The 27,467-nt window shown below is 36.8% G+C and overlaps 2 protein-coding genes across 11 annotated transcripts in view; one reads left to right on the top strand and one right to left on the bottom strand.

The window, feature by feature from the left end:
* The window catches only part of alpha-Man-IIb (alpha-Mannosidase class II b), a 142,767-nt gene that overhangs the window by 31,271 nt on the left and 84,029 nt on the right, over nucleotides 1–27,467 (bottom strand). For all 5 annotated transcript variants that reach the window (XR_003822662.2, XR_003822661.2, XR_003822664.2 and 2 more), the window contains one exon: nucleotides 8,764–8,856. Coding sequence is in view for 1 of the 5 variants with exons in the window: in XM_029323219.2 (XP_029179052.1) it covers nucleotides 8,764–8,856 (93 nt within the window). In the remaining 4 variants the exon portion in view is untranslated. The remainder of the gene's footprint in view (nucleotides 1–8,763; nucleotides 8,857–27,467) is intronic.
* The window catches only part of LOC114946631 (uncharacterized), a 180,635-nt gene that overhangs the window by 139,358 nt on the left and 13,810 nt on the right, over nucleotides 1–27,467 (top strand). The gene's annotated exons all lie outside the window — the stretch shown is intronic.

The raw sequence follows: 27,467 nt of genomic DNA, 5'->3' as shown, positions 1-27,467 counted from the left end.
TGCATCGAATCGACCGGGGTAGGCGACCGACATTAAGAGACCCTCCTTCTCCGACTTTTTTTTTTACGAGTATTGGTCTTATAACCGTAAAGAGGAATAGAGAAAGAGAAGGAGAGACGTCTCTCATCTCTCGCAGGTGGCTCGTCCTGAGGATGATCTTGACGCGAAATTGCGGGACTGTTGTTTGCGCGTCCCACTTTTTTACGGGTCGCCTCCAAGAAAGTACGTCTCGATCGAGGGCTCGATCGGGGTTAATCGAAACCCTATCGTTCTGCTCGAACGCACGCTCCCTTCGCTCGAGAATACAAATTTAGAAATCTTGTTAAAGTAACCGCAGCTACCTTTTCAAATCGAATTAAATTAAATGCTTCTATGCGCGCAAACTCGCACGTTTTTACTCGCGCAACGATACGCGCAACAGAAAGCTTTATTTCTCTTAATAAATAGCATTGAATTAAACGGCCGCGTTTGGATAGTTTTGGATAGTCGACGAAATAAAGTGACATTAAAAAGGCCGACATATATTCGCGTTAAAAAAATATTACAAAATGAAACTACATAGTTTTCAGTCTCTTTTGTAATTAAAATTCGTAGAAATTATACACGTATAAAGTATGAATTACATTTTCATCTCTGATTTACGTAGTGCTTTTCTGCCTTTTGTTCTGCCTAGTTATCAAACCAGAGCTCGTGGCAAAAAGAAATTATATTTTATTTCAGTGCAAAGAGTAAAAAGAAAACGGAAACAAACCGCGACGTAAACGTAAAAAATTTGCTGCAGCGTCACATATGTCTTCTCGTTTGGTTAACGCTAAAAATTTAGTCAAGAGGCCGTTAACACTGTAACGGAGCACCGAACTTTTCGAATCTCGCGGCGGTAAAGTCCCAACTTTGGGGATATATAGTTACTGGCCGCAACTTTCACGTAGTTTCGCGGCAATGTAAATAACTCTCTTAAGAAGTCTTTGCTATACGCGTAACACACGCCATGGAAAAATTGTTACGTACGGGACGTCTTATGCCAGTTTTTATTTTCCGCGAGTAAAGGATATAGCATCTATCTGTAGCCACAACAATATTTTATTTTATTTCATCGCGAAAATATATATCTTATTCTTGGTTTTAACCAAAGTTTCTATCGCAGTTCAATCGAAAGAGTTTAGAGATATTAATGGTTTTTGTATTACAAGATTCCTGCTTGAAGAGGAATAAAATCTTATCGTTAAAGATCAACTCGAATGCAGTCGCTACCCATTGTTTTATTCCCTTCTCGCAGACAGTGACCCAATTTATTGTTATTACCCGATGTTATAAATATTCGCAACGTCACGCTCCTGATTGGCCCCCGGAAGGAGGAACGTGATGCAAAGTTGGCCCGTTTCTCTCCCGGTTGTCCGGAGAATGCAAATAATCTCGAGTATTTTCCCGAGTGAGGCTTGCCACTTTGTTCGAGGGCTTTGAATGTAAATCGTTGGATTGCGCTATTTATACATGGACCGAGAATGAAATAGCGCCGTCGAAGGAGTAAACAACGCGAGAGCAAAGGAGCAAATACGAGAGACGCGAAACTGGGACGCGCGTTTCAAGTTTTCGCATATTTTTCTGTACCGGAAAATAGATAATGCACCGAAGAGAGCAGAATGCGAATATTCGTCGATAATGCACGTATTCCAATTTTTTTTTTTGCGAGAAAAAATTAAGCACCCTCAATATTGCAGGAGCACCGTAATAACGGATGACAGCATCGATCCTTTGCGTCAAATTGATGAGACAGACTGAACACTATTCTTTAGTATACAGATGTATCGATAGTGCATCGATGAAAAATAATGTCGCAATTGCAACTACTTATAATAATTTTATCTGTACGTTTATTATTTTGTACACACATTTGTTAAAAATATAGGACATAAAATTAGAGGAAAAATAATAAAACATCGAGTAATTCCCTCTCAAGCTCTTCTTTAATATCAAAACATTTGTCTGTGATCAAAAAAAAAAGAGATTCAATGCTTTCTCAAGATTAAAATAGTATTTTTCCTTATAGCATTTAATTCAATTTTTGCACCGCAGACACAGATTCGAAAATCGTATATTTATAATTATATTACAATCGTTGTAACGCACTCGCGTCGTATCCTTTTGAAAGAGACAGGAAGATAGTGCACGTGTAAGTGGAAATGCACCCGGTCTTTGAGAAGCCGCGAGAGATACGAGGCACAAACTTCGTTAACGAATCCCTCAAATGTCTCGGATGATACATCGGCGTAATTGGCTTGTCGACACGAGGCACTGGATTCGCCTTCAAGATTTCGCGAATAGACTACGGTGTTGCGGTTGCGGATATATCGACGGCTCACATACAAGTCGACACATTATACAATTTAAACAGAGTCGTACCGTATTTTATCAAATATATATCATTATCCTTTTCCCTTTTCGAAATCATATATATTAAATATATAATAAAGTAACACTTATACATATATTTTAATTAAATATAATTAAAATATATAATTTCAATTAAATTTCATTGAAATATATATAATATTATGTGCGTACTATTTTCTCATAATTATATTATCATCATGATACGTCGAAAAAAAATTACCCCACGAATCTATATATATATATATATATACGAAACGCTCCGTTACTATTTTCGCGCTGTTATCAGCACGATCGACTTTCTATAAACCAATAGCGATTGCTATACAACTTGACGGAACGCTTCCTTCCTTCCTTCCTTCCTTCCTGGGTCTCGACATTGCTAAATCCCCGTAGCAATACGGGCGAATTCAGATCGAAAAGGACGGACTCACAAGCGCATTCGATGCATTCCGTCGCCGAAATCGCGCCCATTGCCCGCTATTGTCGCGTACGTTTTCCGAAGGGTGACCGCCATTGTATCTCCACGACAATGGACTGATGAGCTGGTATTGTCGTATTCGTCCAACTCTGTTTGTACCGTATTCGAAAGAGTGACGCGGCGGGAGAAAAAAGAGAATGAATAAGGTCGCACAGAGCCACGTTTGGATTTTTAATGACGGGTTGGCTCCGAGCAAAGTCTCGAGTTGCTTCAACGCTATGCGGGATATTCAGCGTCGCGTCGGATCCGTAATCCCAGTCCAGGATTAACCGAGACCGGAGCGGACGAGGTATTTTACCGACGACGCGACGTCGAGATTCTTGGTTCCGCGATCTCCGAGTCTCAGCGTGAACAAGACGCTGCGAGGTACCGCGAGATATTGCATCCTTCGCAATTTTCTTCGGCGGGAGTGGAAAAAAAAGGGGAAGAGACTCGCGAGTCTGCCAATAAAATGGCAAATAAAGCGAGGAGCGTATATACCCTCTCGCGCGAGAAAGCAATTATACGGAAGAAGCGCTCGACGACTTTTACCATGGGACTGTCGTTGTAGCGGCTCTTCGTGACAACATCTGCAGAAGAACAAGAACCTGTAATTACTGCAACTTCCAGCGCTTTTTCCAGAGAGAGAAAGGTCGGAACGACCAAGTGCTTTCGCGTCTCCCTTCTGCTTGAAAAATCATTTCACACATATATGTATACAGTGCCCTCCATAAGTTTGGAAACACCTTACACTTTACAGTTAAACAATCATATGGCAGCGATCTGTGTAGATTTTTCGTATCAATAAATAAAATAAAATCGTAAAATATTTCAATAACATTTTTATTTATGACAGATCGCTGCCACGTGATTGTTTAACTGTCAAAAGTAAGGTCTTCCCAAACTTACTGTATGCAATAAATAACAAATGTTCATTTATAAGATTGTTTTTCGTTATCACGATTAATAATATACTGCTAAAAAACATTCTATTAAGTTCTTGCATGTTACGAATGTCTAATTAAAGAATATTTCTTTAGAGAATTTCTCTCTTAAATTAAGAGGATCCTTCCGACAGATCTGTGCAGATTTTTGTATGAATAAATCCTAAAATAAACGTAAAATATTTCAATAACATTTTTATTTATGACAGATCGCTGCCACGTGATTGTTTAACTGTCAAATGTAAGGTGTTTCCAAACTTAATGTATGCAATAAATAACAAATGTTCATTTATAAGACTGTTTTTCGTTATCACGATTAATAATATACTGCTGAAAAACATTCTATTAAGTTCTTGCATGTTACGAATGTCTAATTAAAGAATATTTCTTTAGAGAATTTCTCTCTTAAATTAAGAGGATCCTTTCGACAGATCTGTGCAGATTTTGGTATGAATAAATCCTAAAATAAACGTAAAATATTTCAATAACATTTTTATTTATGACAGATCGCTGCCACGTGATTGTTTAACTGTCAAATGTAAGGTGTTTCCAAACTTAATGTATGCAATAAATAACAAATGTTCATTTATAAGACTGTTTTTCGTTATCACGATTAATAATATACTGCTGAAAAAACATTCTATTAAGTTCTTGCATGTTACGAATGTCTAATTAAAGAATATTTCTTTAGAGAATTTCTCTCTTAAATTAAGAGGATCCTTTCGACAGATCTGTGCAGATTTTTGTATGAATAAATACTAAAATAAACGTAAAATATTTCAATAACATTTTTATTTATGACAGATCGCTGCCACGTGATTGTTTAACTGTCAAATGTAAGGTGTTTCCAAACTTAATGTATGCAATAAATAACAAATGTTCATTTATAAGACTGTTTTTCGTTATCACGATTAATAATATACTGCTGAAAAACATTCTATTAAGTTCTTGCATGTTACGAATGTCTAATTAAAGAATATTTCTTTAGAGAATTTCTCTCTTAAATTAAGAGGATCATTTCGACAGATCTGTGCAGATTTTGGTATGAATAAATCCTAAAATAAACGTAAAATATTTAAATGACATTTTTATTTATGACAGATCGCTGCCACGTGATTGTTTAACTGTCAAATGTAAGGTCTTCCCAAACTTACTGTATGCAATAAATAACAAATATTCATTTATAAGACTGTTTTTCGTTATCACGATTAATAATATACTGCTAAAAAACATTCTATTAAGTTCTTGCATGTTACGAATGTCTAATTAAAGAATATTTCTTTAGAGAATTTCTCTCTTAAATTAAGAGGATCCTTTCGACAGATCTGTGCAGATTTTTGTATGAATAAATACTAAAATAAACGTAAAATATTTCAATAACATTTTTATTTATGACAGATCGCTGCCACGTGATTGTTTAACTGTCAAAAGTAAGGTCTTCCCAAACTTACTGTATGCAATAAATAACAAATGTTCATTTATAAGATTGTTTTTCGTTATCACGATTAATAATATACTGCTAAAAAACATTCTATTAAGTTCTTGCATGTTACGAATGTCTAATTAAAGAATATTTCTTTAGAGAATTTCTCTCTTAAATTAAGAGAATCCTTCCGACAGATCTGTGCAGATTTTTGTATGAATAAATCCTAAAATAAACGTAAAATATTTCAATAACATTTTTATTTATGACAGATCGCTGCCACGTGATTGTTTAACTGTCAAATGTAAAGTCTTCCCAAACTTACTGTATGCAATAAATAACAAATGTTCATTTATAAGATTGTTTTTCGTTATCACGATTAATAATATACTGCTAAAAAACATTCTATTAAGTTCTTGCATGTTACGAATGTCTAATTAAAGAATATTTCTTTAGAGAATTTCTCTCTTAAATTAAGAGAATCCTTCCGACAGATCTGTGCAGATTTTTGTATGAATAAATCCTAAAATAAACGTAAAATATTTCAATAACATTTTTATTTATGACTGATCGCTGCCACGTGATTGTTTAACTGTCAAATGTAAGGTGTTTCCAAACTTAATGTATGCAATAAATAACAAATGTTCATTTATAAGACTGTTTTTCGTTATCACTATTAATAATATACTGCTGAAAAACATTCTATTAAGTTCTTGCATGTTACGAATGTCTAATTAAAGAATATTTCTTTAGAGAATTTCTCTCTTAAATTAAGAGGATCCTTTCGACAGATCTGTGCAGATTTTTGTATGAATAAATCCTAAAATAAACGTAAAATATTTAAATGACATTTTTATTTATAAGAGATCGCTGCCATGCAATTCTTTAACTGTAAAATGTCAAGTGTTTCCAAACTTATGGAGGGTATATGCATGTGAAGAGAGAGAACGCTTTGTGCGCGCGTTTGTAGATTTTTCATTCCTCCCCGTCCATACATTTCGAGAGTACGGTCGATGCTATATCAAGTGGCAAACTTTTGTTCAAAAACGACGCGGGCATCGCTAGAAATTCATTTTCGAACGCCTTATTTCCTTCGAGACGGATCGAAGGGTCGACGCGGAACGAAATGTGCCTTCCTTCTTTTCTCCTTCCCATCTCGAGAATGAATTTTACATATTCCGAGATTTTCCACGCGATTACCCGAAGAATTCCTTCCTCCTACGCGTAATTACCCGCCGTTGTCTGTCGCGTTGATGCACAATTTTACAACGGAAAAATCATAAAACCGCGCAAGAGCGCTAATTTATCACATCGCTTCAAAAATGACACAAAGGTTAACAAAACAATGAGAAAATAAAAACGTTGAGAAAAACAAATGATAAAACTGCGTTATGCAAGATTTAACGCGCGCTGTGATAACGTCACTTGCATAATATGCTCCACTTTTTAGATTAAATATTATACGTACGCGTGCATTCGAGAGAGCATGCGAGGAAATCATATTTTTTTGTCCTTTTTTTTTCTTTTTCGAAATGAAAAGGTACGGATATTTGCAATGAATTTGTTCGTTAAAAAATTCCGTTTTTCACCAGTTTGTCTTGTCAGCAATTACTTTACGGATTACGCTGAAAGGTTGAAACGTTCGCAAGTCGCTCACGAATCCCGCAAGGATCCTGTAAACATTAGCGCAGTCACAAAGTGTAATACGCGAAAGCACACTGGGAATGGAAAATTGCCGGGGATTCATAATGGAGAATTGTTCGCCGGAGCTTTGATCAAACGATTCTGTCAGTTGTCTCGTCGAGAGCAGACCATCATGGGTGCAGGTTAATGGACGCCCTGTACAAAGGTTTGTTCGAAAACCGCGACATGTGGGATTCACAGTACCAGTACGAGTATCGTAAATACATGAGAGAGAGAGAGAAAAGGGGATTTTTCCGAGTGCATACGCGTTTTCCGTCAGGTAAATAAATAAGCACGATTTTGCAGACGTGTACCGGGACGTGTTCGTAATTTAAAATTTATTACGTCACAAAGGACTTGGCGATATCGAATAACGATTTACACACTTTTGCAGAAGAGTCATAATTCACACGGAAATTTAACGGAGACAGGCGGAATAATCGATTTGCTTTCAGCGAAGCGTAACGCGAAAATAACTTTATTTTTCGTTTTTTACGAATTGTAGCGTGTGTAATAAAATTAAATAAATATTCGTTATGTTTAACGTTATTCGGTTCATTTTATCACGAAAAGATTATCGTATATACTGTTTGTTCACTTGAACGTTTTTAAGCCATCTTATTTGACGTAGCGTAAAAATATCGCGATTTATGCGTTTTTAATTAATCGGATTGATCAGCCTCTCGTTTTGCGCGAGATAAAATCGCTCGTTTTCGATGACGTGAGAAAAAACGATTGTACATAGCGCAGGGCAACCCTCACAAAGAATTCCTTTCGTTACCGGCGATTGGTGTCACGCACGGCTGAGCAGACAAGTACCTTTACTACTTACGAGTGTTCTTCACTCCGAGTAAGTATCGTAAAAGATATCCTTAAATGTTTCTTTTATCTCGCTAACCCTCCAAATATTCGAGAGTGATTCGGAAGGTAATTACGCGTTTTATTATAATATAATATAATAAAAAAAAAAAAAAAAAATTGACCGGTTATTTTATTTCCCCGACACATGATAAAATAATTATTTATTCGATTGATCTCTTTAAATTAAACAATTAAAAATTAACAGCTGTCCGACACGATTGAGCGAGTCATGAAAAAAATAAATAATAAAATAAAATAACAATAATTTGATTATTATAAATAATGACATTTCTGCGCGTGATAAAGAAAGAGAGAAAAAAGAATAATATGGTCGCGCAGATTTGAGCGGTGCGCAAATTGCGAGAATAAACTCCCGAAAGATCGAAATGCTTTATAACACCATAAACAAAGCCTCCTTCGCGATTCTCCGGCGCGTCAGACGAGCTTTTTACACTCCCTCGGCATCGTAAATCCTCGCTCGCGCATTAACGGGCAACGTGAAAGCACGTTGAGAAGAGAGCTTTTGCACGAGCGGATACCTCGTATTCGCCCCCAACGTTTCCGGCTGTTTATATCGTCTTACGCTTTTCTCCCATGCCCGATAATTTTATACAATAATTCCCTCTTACGCTTCCTCGCGCTTTCCACCACATCTGCAACGGTCCGTTTATTCGCAGCTGCGCATTATTACATCGGATCCTTTATATACAGCAATATATTTGAAACAGTAAACGTCGTGTTATAAAGCAACGTTGAAGGTGTCGAAAGCCTATCTAATACGCTTGCGGTACCTTATTAAATTATTAGCAATTCTCTTTCGCCGTTTACAAGCTATAATTTATCGTTGAGATTAGACTCGAGTATCGCATTTAACAATTAACGATCGGCTCGGAAGCTTTTAATAAGATTGAACTCTTAAAACCGACAGTGACAAATTGTCGAAAAAATGTTTTCGAATCGCAACTTGCCAGCGTAAAATATTTCGACGATCAATTAAAGCTTACCTTCAAGGGCGGCCTCGTCGGATCCTTCCTTAGCTCCGCGAAACGCGCCTCGAAGCTGTCGTCCCAATATTCCCGGCTTCGCATCCACGAGGGCTGCAACAGAAGGGGTAAACAACCGTGAGAAATTTCGCGTTACACAACCGGATATTGCCGCGCGGCTAATAAAAGCAAAGCCACGAGGACGTGAATTTCGCTCTCGCCCTCGTACATAACAAAGGTAGAATAAGATAAAATAACGTGTAGCGTTGCACATATATAATGTATGTACAACATATATACATATATATTATATATATATATATATATATATATACATATGTATACGCCGCTCTGCGCCTTCGTTCGGCCAAGTTGGAAGTTGATGGATGTTCGTAATTTCGTGAGAAGAGATTAATTGGTCTTTCGTTTTTAATTTAACTAGATTTTCGCGCGCGTTTATAAATACACGTTGCGCAAAATATATATCCATCTTGAGGGAAAAACTTAATAATATAAGTTCGCGCAAAAATCGCGTGTTTAATTTCCTGAGGAATTTCCTGTCCAATTATCGTATATTTGTCTCGTTTCGCAGATTTTTTATTTGACGTTATACGTCAATCTTATCGTATCGCGAACGTTTCCCGTGTGTCGAATTAAATAACGATTAAATATAGGGCTCCGTTCGTCTCTCTTTCATCCGCGCAACCTCGCGTGCGTTGTTCCTTTTTATCGCCTCGTGTTAATAACGGCTTTATCGCGGTAATAGTTTTGACGCGATCCCATGTCGATAAGGTAAACGCACACGTAGCGAAATCACGAGATGACGTCGATGTTGACTTTACACGAAAGCTCTCGCTTTCGCCATCGAGATTCCGCGCGCAACGAAAATGCAAGCAAAACATTTCCGGGCGAAAACAAGCAAGGGGAAATATTCCCGTTATTTTACAAAAGATTTTTTACAAATTACACTCTGAAACTTCCAAATGCATCGCGCAAATATTTCGACAGGTATACTTATCTTAATTGGATTTTACTTTAAACGTGAAAAAAGGAAAAATATAATTTATTGCTCCGAAGTATCGAGAGAGAGAGAGAGAGATATTTAACGAGATAAGAGAGCTCTGAACTTTCCCCAAATAAAACTCAGCCTAGCTTAAGACTTTGTCGTACAAGTTGCCGGAGAAATTCGAACGTAATAGTTTTTGGGATACCTTGTTTAAGGGCAACAATATATACCCGAATGGCGCGTCTGCGACGCGAACTCGAGGATGGGAAGTAATGAAGTAGAGCGAAATTGGAATTCGCGAGGAATCCGATTCCGCCGATTCTAAACATCGATTACGCGAGTCCGAACGCGCCGCGCATTCGGCACAGACACCACGAAATGCGAAGACTTCCGGTATCGGCGCGCCGCGCGACCGCAGAAAATCCTGGGCGAGAGAGAGAGAGAGAGATATATATATATAATTTCAATCGACCCATCAAATCTCGAATGGAAGCTGCGGGCTTCCAGCTTCGTGCCCGCCAATCAACATATAATGCTCTAACAGCCGAAATCTTCGAACTGGCCGCAAATTCTCCTATTCCACGTCAAATAATTAATCACGCATACCTTTCTCTCTCGATAGCGATTATGTAATATCGCGAGACGCGAGATTCATAAATCAAGATTATTTGAATTCGAATAAGTCGTATAGATTATAATTGCCGAGCAATAAATACAACTCAAATCTCAGGACATGCGAATTATGCATAAATGAATTACTATGGAATATACATATCATTTTTCGCCAAGTATGAGTAGTAAAGAATTTTAAGAAAGATATGACATATACAATATATGATATGATTTTTAAAATTTTTCTCTTTCAAAACAAATCGATTGAAATTAAAAAGACAAATTTGAATTTAAAATTACTAGGAATATTAAGAGTGCAATAATATTTGGGTATCATTAAATGGGAATCGCTTTATAATTTTTTTAATTACTACGAAATTAGCGCGCGCCAATTTTTTTCTGAAACAATATTTTATCTCTCGCAGAGAGAAAAAAGGGCAACAATGACACGATTACTGCATATTAAAGGAAATTAAAAGCGAACGAGCGCAGCCGGGGAAACGTTTTAATTTCTATCAACAGCAAGCCGAGCGAATTAATCACCATAAATCCAGGATCGACGGCGGAGATAAAGCCGAGTCAAAATTAAATCCCAAGCGAAGAGCTCGTCCATCGAGCCCAACGGACTACCCATCGAGATATATCCTCCTTCTAAAGGTCTTCTTCCACGGAGCTCTCCGATTATCCGACGATCGGTCGAGCTTTCTTGTAACGGAGCTTATCCCGTCGACGTTAATTAAACATCGAAAAGCTTCGCTCCCTAATCCAACCGGGGTACTTTCTTTCACCTAGGATTATTTAGGGGGAAAGAAATCTATCCGTCTGCTCTCTTCCATTCTTCGATTGGATCGAAACGCCAGTCCAAATTTCTATAAACATTTGGGTAACAAATTTCATTTTTTCATTAACTCGACATTTTTCATAAAGAATATAAATATATTATTTCTCATACAAATGACTCGAGCCAAAATTTTATGGGATGAATTTTTTCGTTTTTGAACGCCAGTTTGGACGAAATCGTTCTTTTAGTCACACTTGTGTGTATTAACAACTATCCTTCGGTACACGATGGTGGCGAATGAAGATGAAGCGTTTTACGGAGTATCCCGTAAGAGGAGGATATTTCCTCGGAGGATAGAGAACGATCTTGGAAAGATGTCCGGAAAGAGAGAGAAGGAAGGATGAAAACGAACGGACGGGTCTTAGTGGGATATCGAAGTAACGCTATCTTATCGACACAAATCCCACAGGAGACTCTTCTCGGGCAACTGCGTACGGTTTTACAAGAGCCACTTTAAGCTCGTTATTCGTCTAGGATGCCGATTGCTTTTTCATTACCGCGCCAACTTATTTGAATTTCGATAAAAGTGTCTCTCGAATTTCATCCGAGCGATATCGAGTGAAGACGACACTTTAAAGTCGTTAATATTGACACGTTGTATCTCGTCATTTTTTTCCAAGATTAATTTTGATACTACGAAGAGTCCAACTAATTATCATGTTTTTTTATTTATCACTAAATATATATTTTTTTTAATAAAATTAATCGATCGCAGAGTAGAGAGTTAAACGCTTCACTCAAAAAAATATTTCGCTGATAGAAAAATTTTTGCTGTACTTGCAATATCATTTTTTTGAGTGTTTATATTCCGTTGACTGTTCTCGAAAAAATTGGCAAACCTTTCCGAAGAGCTCCGTGAATAGTTCGATAGCCTAAAACTCGAGCTTCATTAGTTTCCGGCCACGCTAGAACATGCTAATGTGTGCGTGGACGTGTAAAGCGGGCCGTCGAAGTTAACGGTTGCACGGACGATGTACGATTCGCGAGTTTCACGCGAAATCTACCATAGCGCTTCGCAGGCCACGAATAGGAAGGCCCGGAATAAGTTTACGAGATTGACGTTCACAGATACTCGGCGATCGATTCGCGCCGCGCTTCGCCGACAATCTATACTCGAAGCGACGAGCGGAGATTCGGCCAGCAACGATGAATTATAACAAGCGTATAAAGCTTTCGATCGAGCTTTCGAAACTCGAGCTCCGCGACTGGTCAAAGTGTTTTGTAATCGTCAAAAAATAAAATATGAAGGTTTATTATTTGAGAGTTTCGCAATAATTTCGCGCAGAGAAATTTATAATTTCATATTTCATCATTTCGTTAATTAAAAAACATCAGCAAAAATCGCGGAGTGAAAAGAGACATGTATGCTATTGTGTTACAATTTTATTATATCATTTATATATTATTATGCATAATATAATAATTATATATTATTATATTTATTACATAAATTTATATTGTAAATTTAATAATAATAATAATAATAATAATAATAATAATAATAATACATGTTTTCTCTCTCTCTCTGCAAAAATGTTTAAATAATTAAAGATATTACAATAATAATGGAAAGAATTTGTCATGTACACACATGTTAGATGACGTGAAGCAAAGACTAAATTGAGGTTTTTAAAAGTCTCAACACCCTGTCTAGACGTGGCAACAAGCTTCTATTTTTTCATTGCACCCTTTTCGCGACAACTTGGATGGATCTATTGAGGAAACGGCGCTTTGACGCGCATGTAAGAATTTCTTCACACAATTTGCGAAAGTACCTCGTCGTCATTCTCCATCGAAATGCTATTTTCGCACGTAGCAGCCAGCCGGACCTCTCGCACTTTTGCGAGTAGATTACCGCAAGTGCGGACCTAAAGGACGCGGTACAAAAAAAAAAAAAATAAAAGAAAATAAAAAAAGCATTTCCATCCTTGAAAAACCGGCACTAACTGTAGCCTTGCGGCTGCGGCCTGTGTTCCTCCATTAAGCTCGCCTTCCTTTTGCATTTCGACCGCAGCGTATCATCGTCACGCTTGCCAAACGTAATGTCGGTAATTCTATTTTGCGGCTCGCAGAGATTCTTTTGGGCGGCAAGATGCACGCGCAAAATTACATTACTGTATATAAAGATATTCTTGTAATGCGGGTAAGAAAGTAGCAGATCTCAAATTTTGGTTCTCTGTGCGCATTGGCTTCTTTATTCTTAGAAAATATTTCTAAATTAGAAATAATTTAGAAGGTATAAAATAAGTTCATCGCGCAAATATTTCGGAGGATATATTTCAGGCATATTCGTGGTTTTATATAACACACGAATTTTCTACGTCGTTATATAATCAAGAAGAGATATCGCGAAAACATTTATAATTGATTCCCGAACGTTCAATTTTTCCTTCTCGCGAAATTTTACGTAGAATTGAGTTAATTGCTAGAACAATTTTGTGGATTACGAATCGGAATAAATATGACGTAAATAAATCAGAAAACTTGGTGCTTTAATTCCAGCCAGATATTCATCACGGAGTGAATTCCAGGTCGAGACTTTGTAAAATTTCCCGGCTGGGAGCCGCCCGAACACGCGCGCCACTTTTTCCCATCGATATATTTTGCATTAAGCTTCACTGACCCGCCCGTATAAAGCCAGCGATTTAATCTCGTTTTGCCAAAAAAGAGAAAAAAGAGAAAAAAAAAAAAAAGAAAAATAGAGAGCGAGCGGAAAAGATGGAGGAATGTTCCCATTTGCCGTAAATGACGCGGAGAGAGAGAAGCCGAACTTGTTGAACTCGGGCATGTAACAGAGAGTGATGTAACACATGGAGCGTGATATATGTCGAATTAATTGTTTCAAGCTGCGCTTGAATTACATGCGAAAATTTTAATTATCGGGCGTCAATTAAAACGCCCGGAACGGGATGACTCGTTAAAATCGCTCGATATAAATCGAGAATACTTTTTCACCGATTCAATATTCTTTCGCTCCTTATTAATTAATTCAATCTTCATACACGTGCCGCGGGACGATGATGATAATAATAATCTTTATTACGAGATTCGCAAGCTCCACAAGGGACATTTGATATTCGAGCGGAGAGAATACCTGTGAAATGTTAATTCGTATAAAGAGAGAGAGAGAGAGAGAGAGAGAGAGAGGGAGAAATCCCGGATTTTAAATTTAACTCAAATATTTATATTCCTGTATCTTCATACGCCGCTCTCGTATAAATTCGATCTCTCTGTTCTCCCGTTATTTAAAATCTTTCGAAGAGTTCGATTTATATTCTAGAGACGCGCGCGAGAGAGAATAAATCTTGCATTTAATGAAATTGATCTAATATACTCATCTCACACTTAATGAAATGAAAAATTAATTTATATCACTATTTAATATGAATATTTGAAAAATCTAGCGCGGAGGGAATTAATGCTCTCGGAGATGGATCAAACTTGATTCGTTATTGCTAATGGAGCAATTTCGTTAAACAAACCAAAAGGACTTGAAATGATAATTAAAATTACAATTAATTACATCGAGTAATTATACATTTCGGAGCACTTCTCGCCGCGAGAAATAAATTCGCAACGAACAGGAGATTCCCACTCTCTCAAACAAGAATCTGCTCGACGGCAGTTTACAATTCCCCGAGAGAAACGACAATTCCACGAGAGAAATTCGATATCGAACGCAGAATAGATGGAGAATATGGGGGGATGAAGCCGCCGGTTGATAAAGGGGGAAGGTGAGGTGCCGCTCCCAGGTTTATTTTCCTTCCTCGTCGTCGTCTAATAGCGCGTCAAAGGAGACACGTAAACGACGGCAATGACGGCGCCCGGCGAAGCGAAGGCAAATGGGTGTGTGCATCCAGTGCACTAAAGCGCTCCTTTGTTCCCGACACGTGATTGACGGTGAGTGGTTCACGGTTTTCTACCCCCCCATTTCGCGATGCAGGGGGAGAGATTACCGTCGAACGCATCGAGAGGGGACGATGCACTCGGCGCATCGCATCGCGGAAGGATGCGGCCACCCCTGACCTCATTGGCGCCAATTTACAGGGGAAAAGACTGAAAGATAGGGAGGCAATTCACCTCCTCGATATATCCCTATTTGCCGCCGTAAGCGCCGACAATCCTTAATTAAGCGAGGTCTAACTGTTCGACAACAAAAATTTGCCAGGACGAGACTAGTCGGTTCTCGAGGTACCAATAAAGCACCATTTTATGTGCAGCAGGCTGTTGCTATTGCTGAATTTCAATTGAACCAACAGCAAAGCCAGCAAAGCGCCGCAACTATAGTTCATTCTAATCCTTAATTAAGATTAACTGTCACTGTTCGACAATAAAAATTTGCCAGGACGAGACTAGTCGGTTCTCAAGGTACCAATAGCGCACCAATAAAGCACCATTTCATGTGCAGCAGGCTGTTGCTATTGCTGAAGTTCAATTGAACCAACAGCAAAGCGACGCAACTATAGTTCATTCTAATCCTTAATTAAGCAAGGTCTAACTGTTCGACAACAAAAATTTGCCAGGACGAGACTAGTCGGTTCTCAAGGTACCAATAGCGCACCAATAAAGCACCATTTCATGTGCAGCAGGCTGTTGCTATTGCTGAAGTTCAATTGAACCAACAGCAAAGCGACGCAACTATAGTTCATTCTAATCCTTAATTAAGCAAGGTTTAACTGTTCGACAACAAAAATTTGCCAGGACGAGACTAGTCGGTTCTCAAGGTACCAATAAAGCACCATTTCATGTGCAGCAGGCTGTTGCTATTGCTGAAGTTCAATTGAACCAACAGCACAGCCAGCAAAGCGACGCAACTATAGTTCATTCTAATCCTTAATTAAGATTAACTGTCACTGTTCGACAACCAAAATTTGCCAGGACGAGACTAGTCGGTTCTCAAGGTACCAATAGCGCACCAATAAAGCACCATTTCATGTGCAGCAGGCTGTTGCTATTGCTGAAGTTCAATTGAACCAACAGCAAAGCCAGCAAAGCAACGCAATTATAGTTTATTTTAATTATTATTATTATTGTATTAGTTAAATAATGGATTTTTTGAGAATAAAATAGATTAGTATGAGAATATAAAAGAAATATGCTCTAATAAATTTTGACTCACGTGACTGACTCGCTGCTGCAGCATGCATGTATGGAAAAGCACCTTTATAGTTTTTTAGATGCTGAATATGAAGCTGGTTTTTAAATTATTCCATCACGTCACAATTTTGAGACATTTTTAATTAAAGTTGTAAATAAGGGCTTTCGAACTTTGTTATATTATAGCTGCAATATGTGACACGCTAGAGAAGTTTTATTACAATCAAAATAAAGTATGTTGTTAAGACTTTTGGAATTTTTAATGTTGGCCAATAAAATATCCACGGTTAAATGGGATGTATTGCAAAAGTTAAATAGAATATAAATATATTTCAATTACGTTTATTTAATCTTAAAGGTTTTTAGGTCACTGAAAATACGAATCCTAAAAAATCCTTAAAAGCTATTTAGTAAATCGTCAATAACCTAATTGTAAGTCACAGCTAACTTTCGCAGCACAGCTCATATTTATAACCATGGATATCTTATTAACCATAACCGACACAAAAAATTCCCTTTGAGGGGTGAAGTGCTTTATTGCACACTTTATTTTGATTGTAATAAAACTTTTCTAGCACGTTACATATCGTAGCTGTAATATAACAAAGTTCGTTAAAATAGCTTTTCTGCAACTGTAATTAAAAATTTCTCAAAATTGTGACGTAATGGAGCAATTTGGAAACCGGATTCAGCATCCAAAAAACTATAAGAAACTAAAAACAGTGCTATCTATTCGACATCTATTTACGAATCATATTTTTCCACTTCGTTCAAATTCATTATCAACATGACGTTTAAAGATGCATTTGGTTGAATTTTTTGTCTAGTTTTTATTGGAGCGAAAATTAAATTATTTAATTATTTAATTTTCGCTCCAATAAAAACTAGACAAACAATTCAACCAAATGCATCTTTAAATGTCATGTTGATAATGAATTTGAACGAAGTGGAAAAATATGATTCGTAAATAGAGGGATGATAAAAGTTAGCGCCGATGCCTAAACACGATATTTGACAGAACGAAGGAAAAATCGGCTCGAAACTGAGCTCGATTCCGAGGGCGGAAATGTCCACGTGTGCGCGGACAAATTATTTTACACGAGACACGAATAAAATTACTCTCTTCCTCTCTTTCTCGTTTGCGGGATCGCGATCATACCGAGTATCGCGGACGAAACAAAATTTACGATGCAACACGTTGCCGCGCCGCGACGCGGAATTCTGTTGTCAATGACTACGCGCAAATTGCGTTTGTCCCATCGGCATCCCGCGATGGCGTCGCGTCGCGTCGCGTTCCCGTAATTGCTCGTATCGTCACGGGGCGTCTGGAAATTTAGCGGAAGCATCGGAGATCATCCGACGACGAAAGAATCATCCGCCGTGTTTACGACCCAATGCCGCAGATAATGAAACGCTTTACGGAGCTATATCGAAAAGAGACGAGATCAATCGAGCGCAATTTTCAGACATCATCCTCGCCGAATAATTTTCTTCTCCAATAAATGACTTTTATCGATACATGCAGTCGCTCAGAATATAAGGAATTAGTGATTAGTATGTAATATATATAATTTTTGTTCAAAACTAAGATTTGACATTCGACGGAATACAATTTTGCTTGAAAAACAAATCAATCTGTTTTAAAATGGATTAAAAAACAATCGTTGCAGAACAATTATGCAGATATTACGAAGAAATTCAGAATTATCACGAATTAATAATTTCATTATATATATATATATATATATATATATATATATATTGTGTATCGCTATTAATAATTTAATACATCGTATTATTGCGCTACCAGCGAAACTCGCATTATTATTAATGCAAATGGCAAATCCTGTATTTGAAATGTGTGTTGGTCAATACACAGTGACACACGTCTAGGTGCGTGTAACACTAACAATCGCATTAAAAATGACCACTGTGCGCGTTAATTTATATATCGCGGATCGATGCATGATTGATGTGTGATTCTGTTTTAAATTTATTAAAATGTGCTATAGGGTTAAATATATTTCTCTGGTGTCGGAGACTGCGCAACGATCGATTATCACACGTCATATTGTGTGAGAACGATAATGCGCCGAACGAAGTTAGTTCAATTCGCCGCTCGTCGTTCCGACGATGCTTTAGGCTGTTTAACAATATGACACATAGATTGCACGCGGCGACATGTGCGATATAATACGTTTAGAGTATCGTGGCAGCGAGAGCGACAGAATCGCACGTAAATCGCGTCGTATTGACGTGATTACATGCTCCATTAAATATGTTAATTAACGATTCTCGATTTACAAAATGTGAAGAGAAAAAATACAATTCAATATACATACGTATATAAATTGCTTACTTATCTCTAATAAATATATTAATATATATTAATGGCTCGAAATTATTTGACAAATAATTCAAATATTATTCTGCAAGCGTATTTTCACTTTCAGTTCGAGTTTAGGATAATATTGACAAAGGGCTGAAATTTATATATATTTTGGATTTAGAGAAATTATAAATTGAACATGTTACATACTTATAAATAGAATTAAATTAATGGCATTATTTGTAACTTTCAACTTGGCTTAACTGCGATTGAATAAGACTCGGGCGACATCAGAGATTTAGTGTATTCGCATTTTTTACTTTCGGCGTTTTCGTGGTCATTATATTGTGTCAGGACATTACCGAAATCGATCAATGGAGAGGAAACGCCTGATAGCCGATAACCGAAGGCGGAATTTCGGTCGGGGAAATTTAGTATATAATATCTGAGCACAGAGTCACGGCTATATTTCACAGTTTCTGCAGTCTACGTATCTTCTATATTTATATTAGTCTCCATACCTAGATTGCTTTATCTGGCAAGAATATCATATTTTCTATAGATAATTACAATTTTACCTATTACAGCGATACTCGATAATGTAAAATCAAATATTCATTTCATTTAACATATCGTGAGAAAAAAATTTGTATATTTCATAAAAATTTCTTTTCTTTGTTTCAATGAAATTAGGAGAATAATATTAGAAGAAAAAAAATATTGTATAATGGTTCTTGTAATGTCAGTTTGTCACTAAAGAACATAGAATCGTACGCAAATAGACGTGACCTTACCTAGATATTGTACGAGTTCCTTTGCTTAAGCTATGGTCAAGGGTATCCATAACACACACTTTAGTCCGACAATAAGCTATTACTATAGCTGTACTCTAATATGGAACTCTAATACAAAAGGCCAACAACTATTGTAGCTAAAGCAGCCTAGCAGGCGAAATCGATCGGTCTACTAAATGTTAGAAACCTTTCATGATTATTTTAATTTAAGCTTCTGATGAATTTGAAAATATATTATATAACACAGATCTGCATATTTAAATTAGAAATAGCGATAATTAAATATTTTTGCAAAATTATAGAACTTAAATTATTATCTTTGCTCCTTCCTCGCGTAAAAAATATGTAACATTAATATTCTTGAGTATAAAAAAATGTTTAATTAAATGCACGATATATAAAAACGAATTTTTATTCGCGGAAATCAGTAGCGATACGTACAAGTTTGCTGATATGCACATCCATGTGATTCAATTTGTCGGAAAGGAAGCAAGTGGAAGATAAAGCAAATGTTGCTGCGACTACGAAACTGTCACTGTGTACTAAATAATGGAACAAATATTTACGAATATCAGCCATATGTTAATTGAATATTTCATAAAGAAATAAATCAAAATTCTATTGAAATTTATAGAATCAATATCACGTTAAAAATTTTCATAAATAATTTATATTAGAAAATTTAATAACTAACTTTTCTTTCAGAAGAGATGCTATGATAATAAAAATAAAATTGATAAAACATGTTCAAACGATAAATTAGAGAAAGAAATAAACATTTGTCTTGAAATAAATGATTAAAACAATGCAAATTGATATCGGTTGTTATTTCTTTAAACAAGATACAATCTAATATCATTAATTAATTCTAAAAAAATTATACCTAAAATATATGTATATATGTGCACATTATTACAATATATTACAAATACGACATACAATATACAAATTTAGTTATTAATCATTCGTTATTATAGATTCTCCGATATCGAGCTTGCATCTGCAATTCTAAACCAAGTCATCGGATATGTAATATTTAAAATACGCGGTCCTCCATTTGCAAATTTAATAAAACCGCCGCTTTTATTTCATGAGATATCGCTTCATAATTCACAGAGGCCACATAATCCTCGACATTTTATCGACACTTGCGGAAAAAGGAAGAAAAATTGCGAGGGCGAACAAAGAGCCGCGGCGCAAAGCAAAGTACGCGATGTAATCAGATTTTTATTGAGTAATATACAAACAACACAAGAGCAATCCATCAATGTAGGAATAATCGATTGAAATCTGATCGTCTTTCATCTTGATGTAGCGCAATTTCGTAAAAGCGCTACTATTTCTTTCAGATATCGGTTTACATTTAGCATCATTATACAAAAGATTGATCGATACAAATATAATAATCTGAACTGGTATAATATGAGAGAATTTACTTTATTTTTATAAAACAGAGAGAAAATTTCTCTATTATCTCTCCGAAACAATTTAAACAGAAGAATGGAAAAAAAAAAAAAAAAAAAAAAATTATTTAGAAGAAAGCGAAGTCTTCAATTATTCATCATGTTGGACCTCTTACTTTTGGTCGCCGTATATTTTCCAATTTCCTACACTTTTCTCCTAAAAGAATTTTCCGAACTCGTTCGCGGAACGAAAAAAAAAAAATTGATTTACACCATCCCTGCGCGATTCGATTCATCTGCAATAATAGAGGAATGTCCCGGACCGCGAAATTTACGCTAAATTAATTTCGAATTTAGAAACTATGCATGTATCACCTTTGGGAAATAAACCACCCCGATGTCACTGTTTTCCGTTATTTATTTATTCGGAACTACTTTACAAGCTTCGCACGTACGTTATATCTCGCATAAATATTTTTTTGCACGTTGCGCAACCACACGATGGCGAAATAGAATCCGCTGATCAGGGGAGAGAACCTACCATCCTCTTTTCACGGAATCCGGAACGTGCTCGATGACGAAGAGACGGCGACGAGATGAAAGAAGACGAAAGAGGCGGAAACAGCGCGAGCCCTTTCCCTTCTGTTGAATTCTAAGGTATCGACTTTTCAATTGGGTCACGTATATACGTCGATTCTGCATCGCGCACCTATACGTGTACATATACATATATATGGGGGATGTGTCGGAGACACTCTTGCGAGTTTTATTTTCACGCTACATACGATTCAACTGAAATATATGACAATGCATAAGCAATCGACAATCGTATATTTTGAGATCAAGAGACTTTTCGCAAAGATTGAAAATAATTTATAGAAATGTTTGAAAGTTAAATACGAGTAGACAATAACTGTGGATCGCCCTGTATAGAAAAATGTGCGAGCGAGCAAGAAAAAAATCAAAGGACGTTTTAATGGAAAGTGCAGCGCGCGGTAAATGAAAATGGACATTTTCTAAAAACTTTAATTTACGAATGTAGTATTATTTGTAACACAGGAGCGCATGCCTGAAACTTTTCAAATATCTCTCTAAAATAAAAACTTGAAATTAAATGAAAAATATCGCAAACATACTCTCTTGAATCTCTATTTAATTCAACCTCAAACTTGGAATTTGAGACGAGAGAAAAAGAGGTTCGTGCTACTTTCGTCTCTTTCATCTCTTTTATGTCGTCGCTGAAAAACAAATTTAAAAAGGAGCATTTTACTTTAATTAACTTTAAAAAATGTATTAAGAAGAAATTGTAAGACGAAATAAAAATCGTTTAATATAAGAATGAAAAATTGCAGCTTTTCGGGAAGCGAAAGATTGTATTATTTGACGAAAACGTGGAAACTCGGCGAAGAAAATTCATAGATGACAGACTCCACGCGGTAAAGTGGAAGAGGGCGAATCGGGTCAGGCGAAGGAAATGTGTTTTCCAGAAAACGTACGGACGGGATAGGGTAACGATATCCGCGTATCGACATCGGCAAAGTGGACGCACGCGTACCTAAAAGCAGGCTTGCGAGAGACTGCGGGTTAAGGGTCGACCTGTTTGCCTCACTTTCCCTGTGTGTGTGTGTGTGCGCGCGTACGTGCTCACGTCGCATTATTCATTCTCGGAGCAGCGAACCAGGGAAGGTACGATCCGTGATATGAAAAGGCAGGACTGACATATTTCGATGCGAGAGACCTTTCGTAAAACCAGGTTGAAACAAAAACTTCTTCGCGAACTCTCGATTCCTGAAAGTGCATGAAATTCATGTTTGTATCCGGAACAAATGGTTAACTCGACTGAACCTTTCAACTAAATATTATTTTGTTAATTGAGGATATCAAAATATTTAAATTCAATATAATGTGTCTATGCGAACGAGATTGCACTCGCGATTTACATAAACATAACCCGAGAAATATTATAAATGTTTCAAGTTTCTGCAGAATTTACGAGGAAAAGAATTTTTTTATTAAATAAATTTGTTCGATCCAACGAGAAGAAAATCATTATCCTCGTAATTCTTGTCTTCGTTGCCTTTGTAATTAAAACAATTTAACGAGTATTTTTGTAAAATATTTCATAAATGTTCTTGATGAGAGAAAATAAAGAATAAGTAGATTGACTTTCCTAAAAAAAACTCGGTAAAATTGTAAGTGGATTGTAGCGTGTTGTTTTACACGTGGCCCTATATATACCGAGACTCCTACAGGTCACTTCCGGTATTATAAGCAAGAAGAAGATACGATCCTTTTGTTTTCTTAATGATAATTTAATAAAACAGGAATGATATTTCATTAAAAAGAGACGACACATATCGAGCCATTATCGGTGTTTTACTCCAATATTTAACAAGCATTTAGACGTTTCTACCTGTTTAAATTGAAATATCGATGGACGTAATTGTGTCCTCGATTTCTCAACATACATATATTACAGTTTTATGAGTCAATCATGTAGTTAATTAGATTCTAGCTTCTTCAAAACTGTTTTTATGAAAATTGTTAATTAAACGATCGATTAATTCTCAACTGTTTACACGGTTAACTTTTAATGAAAAATTCAAGCAGCATAAAAACAACAAGTTTAAGAAATTTACAAGAGTCGCATATTCATTATAAAGAAACAATATCAGTTTATAAACCAGAAAAGAAATTTACGAAAAAAATCACTCGAATTTGATAGCAATGACATTTAAACGTTCATCATCGAGATGTACAACGTTTCGCACGTCGCTTCCCGGAATAGTTTAGCAAAGCATTAGATCGTAAAAAAAAAAACATCAGAGTACATATAAAGCTCGCATACGCGTGGCTAGCTTCCTTCGAAAAGTTCTCCCTCGCCAAAGGTAATAGAAAAAGTTTTCTCGTTCGACAAAGGGAGGAAACGCCGCGCCGATGTTTTACATCGTCGACACTGCATTATTATCGATCTCTCATCGGAAACTCAAGAGAACGCATGAAAGCATACGTAATATTCCCGGGTAGAAAAATTAAGAAAGCGACGGCGAGACTTTCCGACGCAAAAACTCACTCCCTTTCGTCTTCGCATCCGGGGAATTGTCGCGGCAAAAATGTGTCGATCGATCGCGAGAGATGGACGGAAAAAGAGGAAACTGTCCGCGAAAAGCGGACAGAGACGAAGCCGCAAGGATATGCGCGCGGATTCTGCAGCAACAGAGGGTCGGAAAATTGATGGTTGGGCAGAGTCCAAAAACTTTTCCGCTGCAGCCCGGGCTCTGGGATTTCCATTAGTCGCACGAATCGCGACGCGATATTTATTCGGTGGACTCGCGCGCGTTCCCAAATTTCCGCCGGCAAATACGACGACGTCGAATAATAGCGGTCCCGTCTGAACGAGAACGATGCGCTTTTCATTTTTACCTAGCGATGCTTGACGCGCAAGCGTTGCGACTTTCTCTCTAATTTCATAGAAATTAAATTATCCACATAAATTATCGAGATCGATTAAAATTGCGAGGAAATTAGTTTGAAAGAGATATAAGATCGAAAATTATTTAAATATTTAAATTACGTCAAAGTCGAAGAAATAATTAGCGAAAAAAAAAAAGATGGAATTTACTCGTACATTTTGAGAAAAATCAATTCGTCAGTATTAGATTGGGAAACTTTTTTTCCTCGTAATAGAGTAAACTCGCGCGGAAGACGATTAACTAACTGCAGCGTAGCTCGAAAGCATGCGAATGAAGAGCCGGGTTTCCACAAAGGCAAAGAGGCACGTCAGAAAGGTGAAATGGGGAAGGAGTGGACGAAAAAGGAGCGAACTTGATTAAAAGCCGATAATGCCTAACCTGAAGCGGCACACGGAATTCGATTTCCCGATTTGCGTTCACGGCCGAACGCTCGGCTTTTTCTACAGAGAAACCAAAATTGCACCGAAAACGCTCTCTGGAAAAAATATACATTTCCTTTCATACATTTCATTTGCTCCGATAAAAAGTTTTGCGAAAGTGTTCGCGAGAAAGGTCAATAAAATCGAGTGTCACATAAAATCGTGTCGATTTTTAATCGACGAAATTTGATATTTTTCATTATATATTTAAATAAGATTTTAAAACATGTGACGCAAAAAAATGTACCGTTAATTACGTATACTCAATGATTACTTAATACGTCCGCGTATACATGTATAGTTTAGCAACATTTGACATTTATAAATTTATTGAAATTTCGACCTAACTGGCCAGTACAATTTAATTGGAAACACTACGTTTCGACCCTTAAATACGGGTCCTTTTCAAGTGTAACTGCACAATAAAAATATACAATGATTAAGATATGAAACAATAATTTACAAAGTTGTTAACGAAGAAATTTAAAATAATATAAAATAATGTAACGTAGTGTTTTCAATTAAATTTTACTGGCCAGTTAGGTCGAAATTTCAATAAATTTGTATAATTTTACTCATCACTGGCGACTTCATTAATTTCATCGTTATTTGACATTTATGTTAAGACTGAACGCTGCAGAAAAAACTGGAAAAATGTCGTACCTTTGTCCGATTTGTGTATACATATACGTATCGCAACAACAAACCGGCCCTTTTCGACTGCATATTCGGCGGTATCAGCGTATTTTTTGTCGTCCTAGGGCCATTCTACCCGTGTTTTCGTGCGATTAACCACGATTCGCTGTCGTTTAATTCGTTCGACCGACACCGAGTATGTATGTATATCGTCCCGAGCGAAGCTCACTCGTGCATAAAGTGCGTGTTAATCGCCATGTATGCACGTACACGTGTCGCGCAGCGAGTGAAAAATTTCGTCGCGATTATACGCGCGATTATCGCGGATGTATCTCGCTCGCGCAATTGTCGTCGGGGAAAAAAATCGCGCCGATAATACAATATATTTATACGCAACGTGAATATTTAATAATCACATATATCTTTCCTTCCGGATAAAATAGACCCGGAGGGAAACGTGAAGGATGAAAATTTCCGAATAAATTGGGTCGAAAAGCCGGCGATGAGAATTGATTAAATAAACCGCCCTTAATCGATAATCGTCGTCGACGCGATAAAGGGAAAGGGTTATCGAGGTGCATGATCGTGCGAGGAGCACGCGAGGTTTACCACCCAGCTCAATGGCAAATTGAAATTAAGCTCCTCATTTTTCAAGCTCGCACGAAACGATGTAAATCAACTCGATAATCTTTCCACGCGACGCAACAATGACACGCTTATAAACTTTTAATATCGACGCCGGAGAGTTTGATATATACATATATTTTTCACCCGCATTTGATAGCGAGTTTAGATAGACTCTCGACGATCACAACTTGTCACTTTTTTTAATCAATGGAAAATATTGCGTCGCCGAAATATTTTTTTTACTCACACCCTGTGTATGTGTTTGTGTTTCTGTGTTACAGTTGACAGATGGATTAATAGTAGATGCATTGGATTGAAAAATTCAAAAAACGATAAGAGAAAGAAAAGGGTATAGTTGATAGATAATTTTTCTTTCATACGTATATACATATAAAATGTGTGGCGAATAAAATAGAATATTACTTATTCGATAAATCGCATACGTTCGTTCAACTAGATTCCATTTATGGTCGTTAGCGAGGATATAGGTTTATGATTACGGCGATGATTCCGAAACGGCATCGTGATCGAAGGCACTCGTGTTAAGCCGTGTAATATCGGGGAAAAGCGCGAATTGCGAGCGCTACTAAAACGACCGGCGTTTGTTGCCGCAGGAAACGGAAATGCAGCGGCAGCAGCGTGATTAAGCACAAAAGCGGCACCCAGGATTCGGGGGTATACGCGTGAGTATTTAATTCCATTTATCGGCTAAATCAATAGCGAATTGTTGTTTCCGACTGGCGGGTCGGTGGTATAAAACGATGTAGCTGCAACAACAACAATGCGGATTGAAATGCGCGACGTGTGTGTGTGTGTGTGCGTTTCTGTGCGTGTGCGTGCTCGTCTAAACGGCAAGCTTAATTAATTGATCGTCCTTAACTAGCGAGTAGCCGTACACGGTAATAAGCGTTACGAGCGAGAAGCAGGCAAGCTGCCATGCGAGACATCTAATTAAATATCGATTGACTTATACCTGTCGTGTCATCTATTTGTCTCGACAATAGAATGCGTGTGTAAAACGTCGGACGTTTCACGCATTGATATTAATATCATTATAATGTAAGTCTTCGACAACTTGCTCTTTTGACATTTTCAAATTCAAGACGAATAATTTCAATTTTTTTTTTACTTCATCCATATAGACTAAAAATTTCTCCAATTCTTCCATTTGATTAGACAGTAAAGTATGGAGTCTCAAATCTATGAGATTAAATTGTAAAATTTTTATATGTAAAGTATACGTGATTATTACTCGATTTGTAATGAGCGTGAAATAATGTCAGAAAATGATCTTTAAAAAAAGAAAAAAATAGTGTGAAACGTCAGATGCTGAATTTTAATATTATGATGTACAAGAGTCTTCAAAAACTTTCTCTTTTGTAATTTTCAAATTAAAAATTTTCGATTGATTTCTTTCCACTTCATCTAGATTAAAAATTTCTTGAAATTATTATTATTATTCTATTGAATCCTTTATTCCATTTGATT

Source organism: Nylanderia fulva, unplaced genomic scaffold, assembly GCF_048542155.1.
Source record: "Nylanderia fulva isolate GAGA-0341 unplaced genomic scaffold, ASM4854215v1 Scaffold9, whole genome shotgun sequence".
In the NCBI taxonomy this organism is placed as follows: domain Eukaryota; kingdom Metazoa; phylum Arthropoda; class Insecta; order Hymenoptera; family Formicidae; genus Nylanderia; species Nylanderia fulva.
This window is presented reverse-complemented; position numbering and strand designations above follow the sequence as displayed.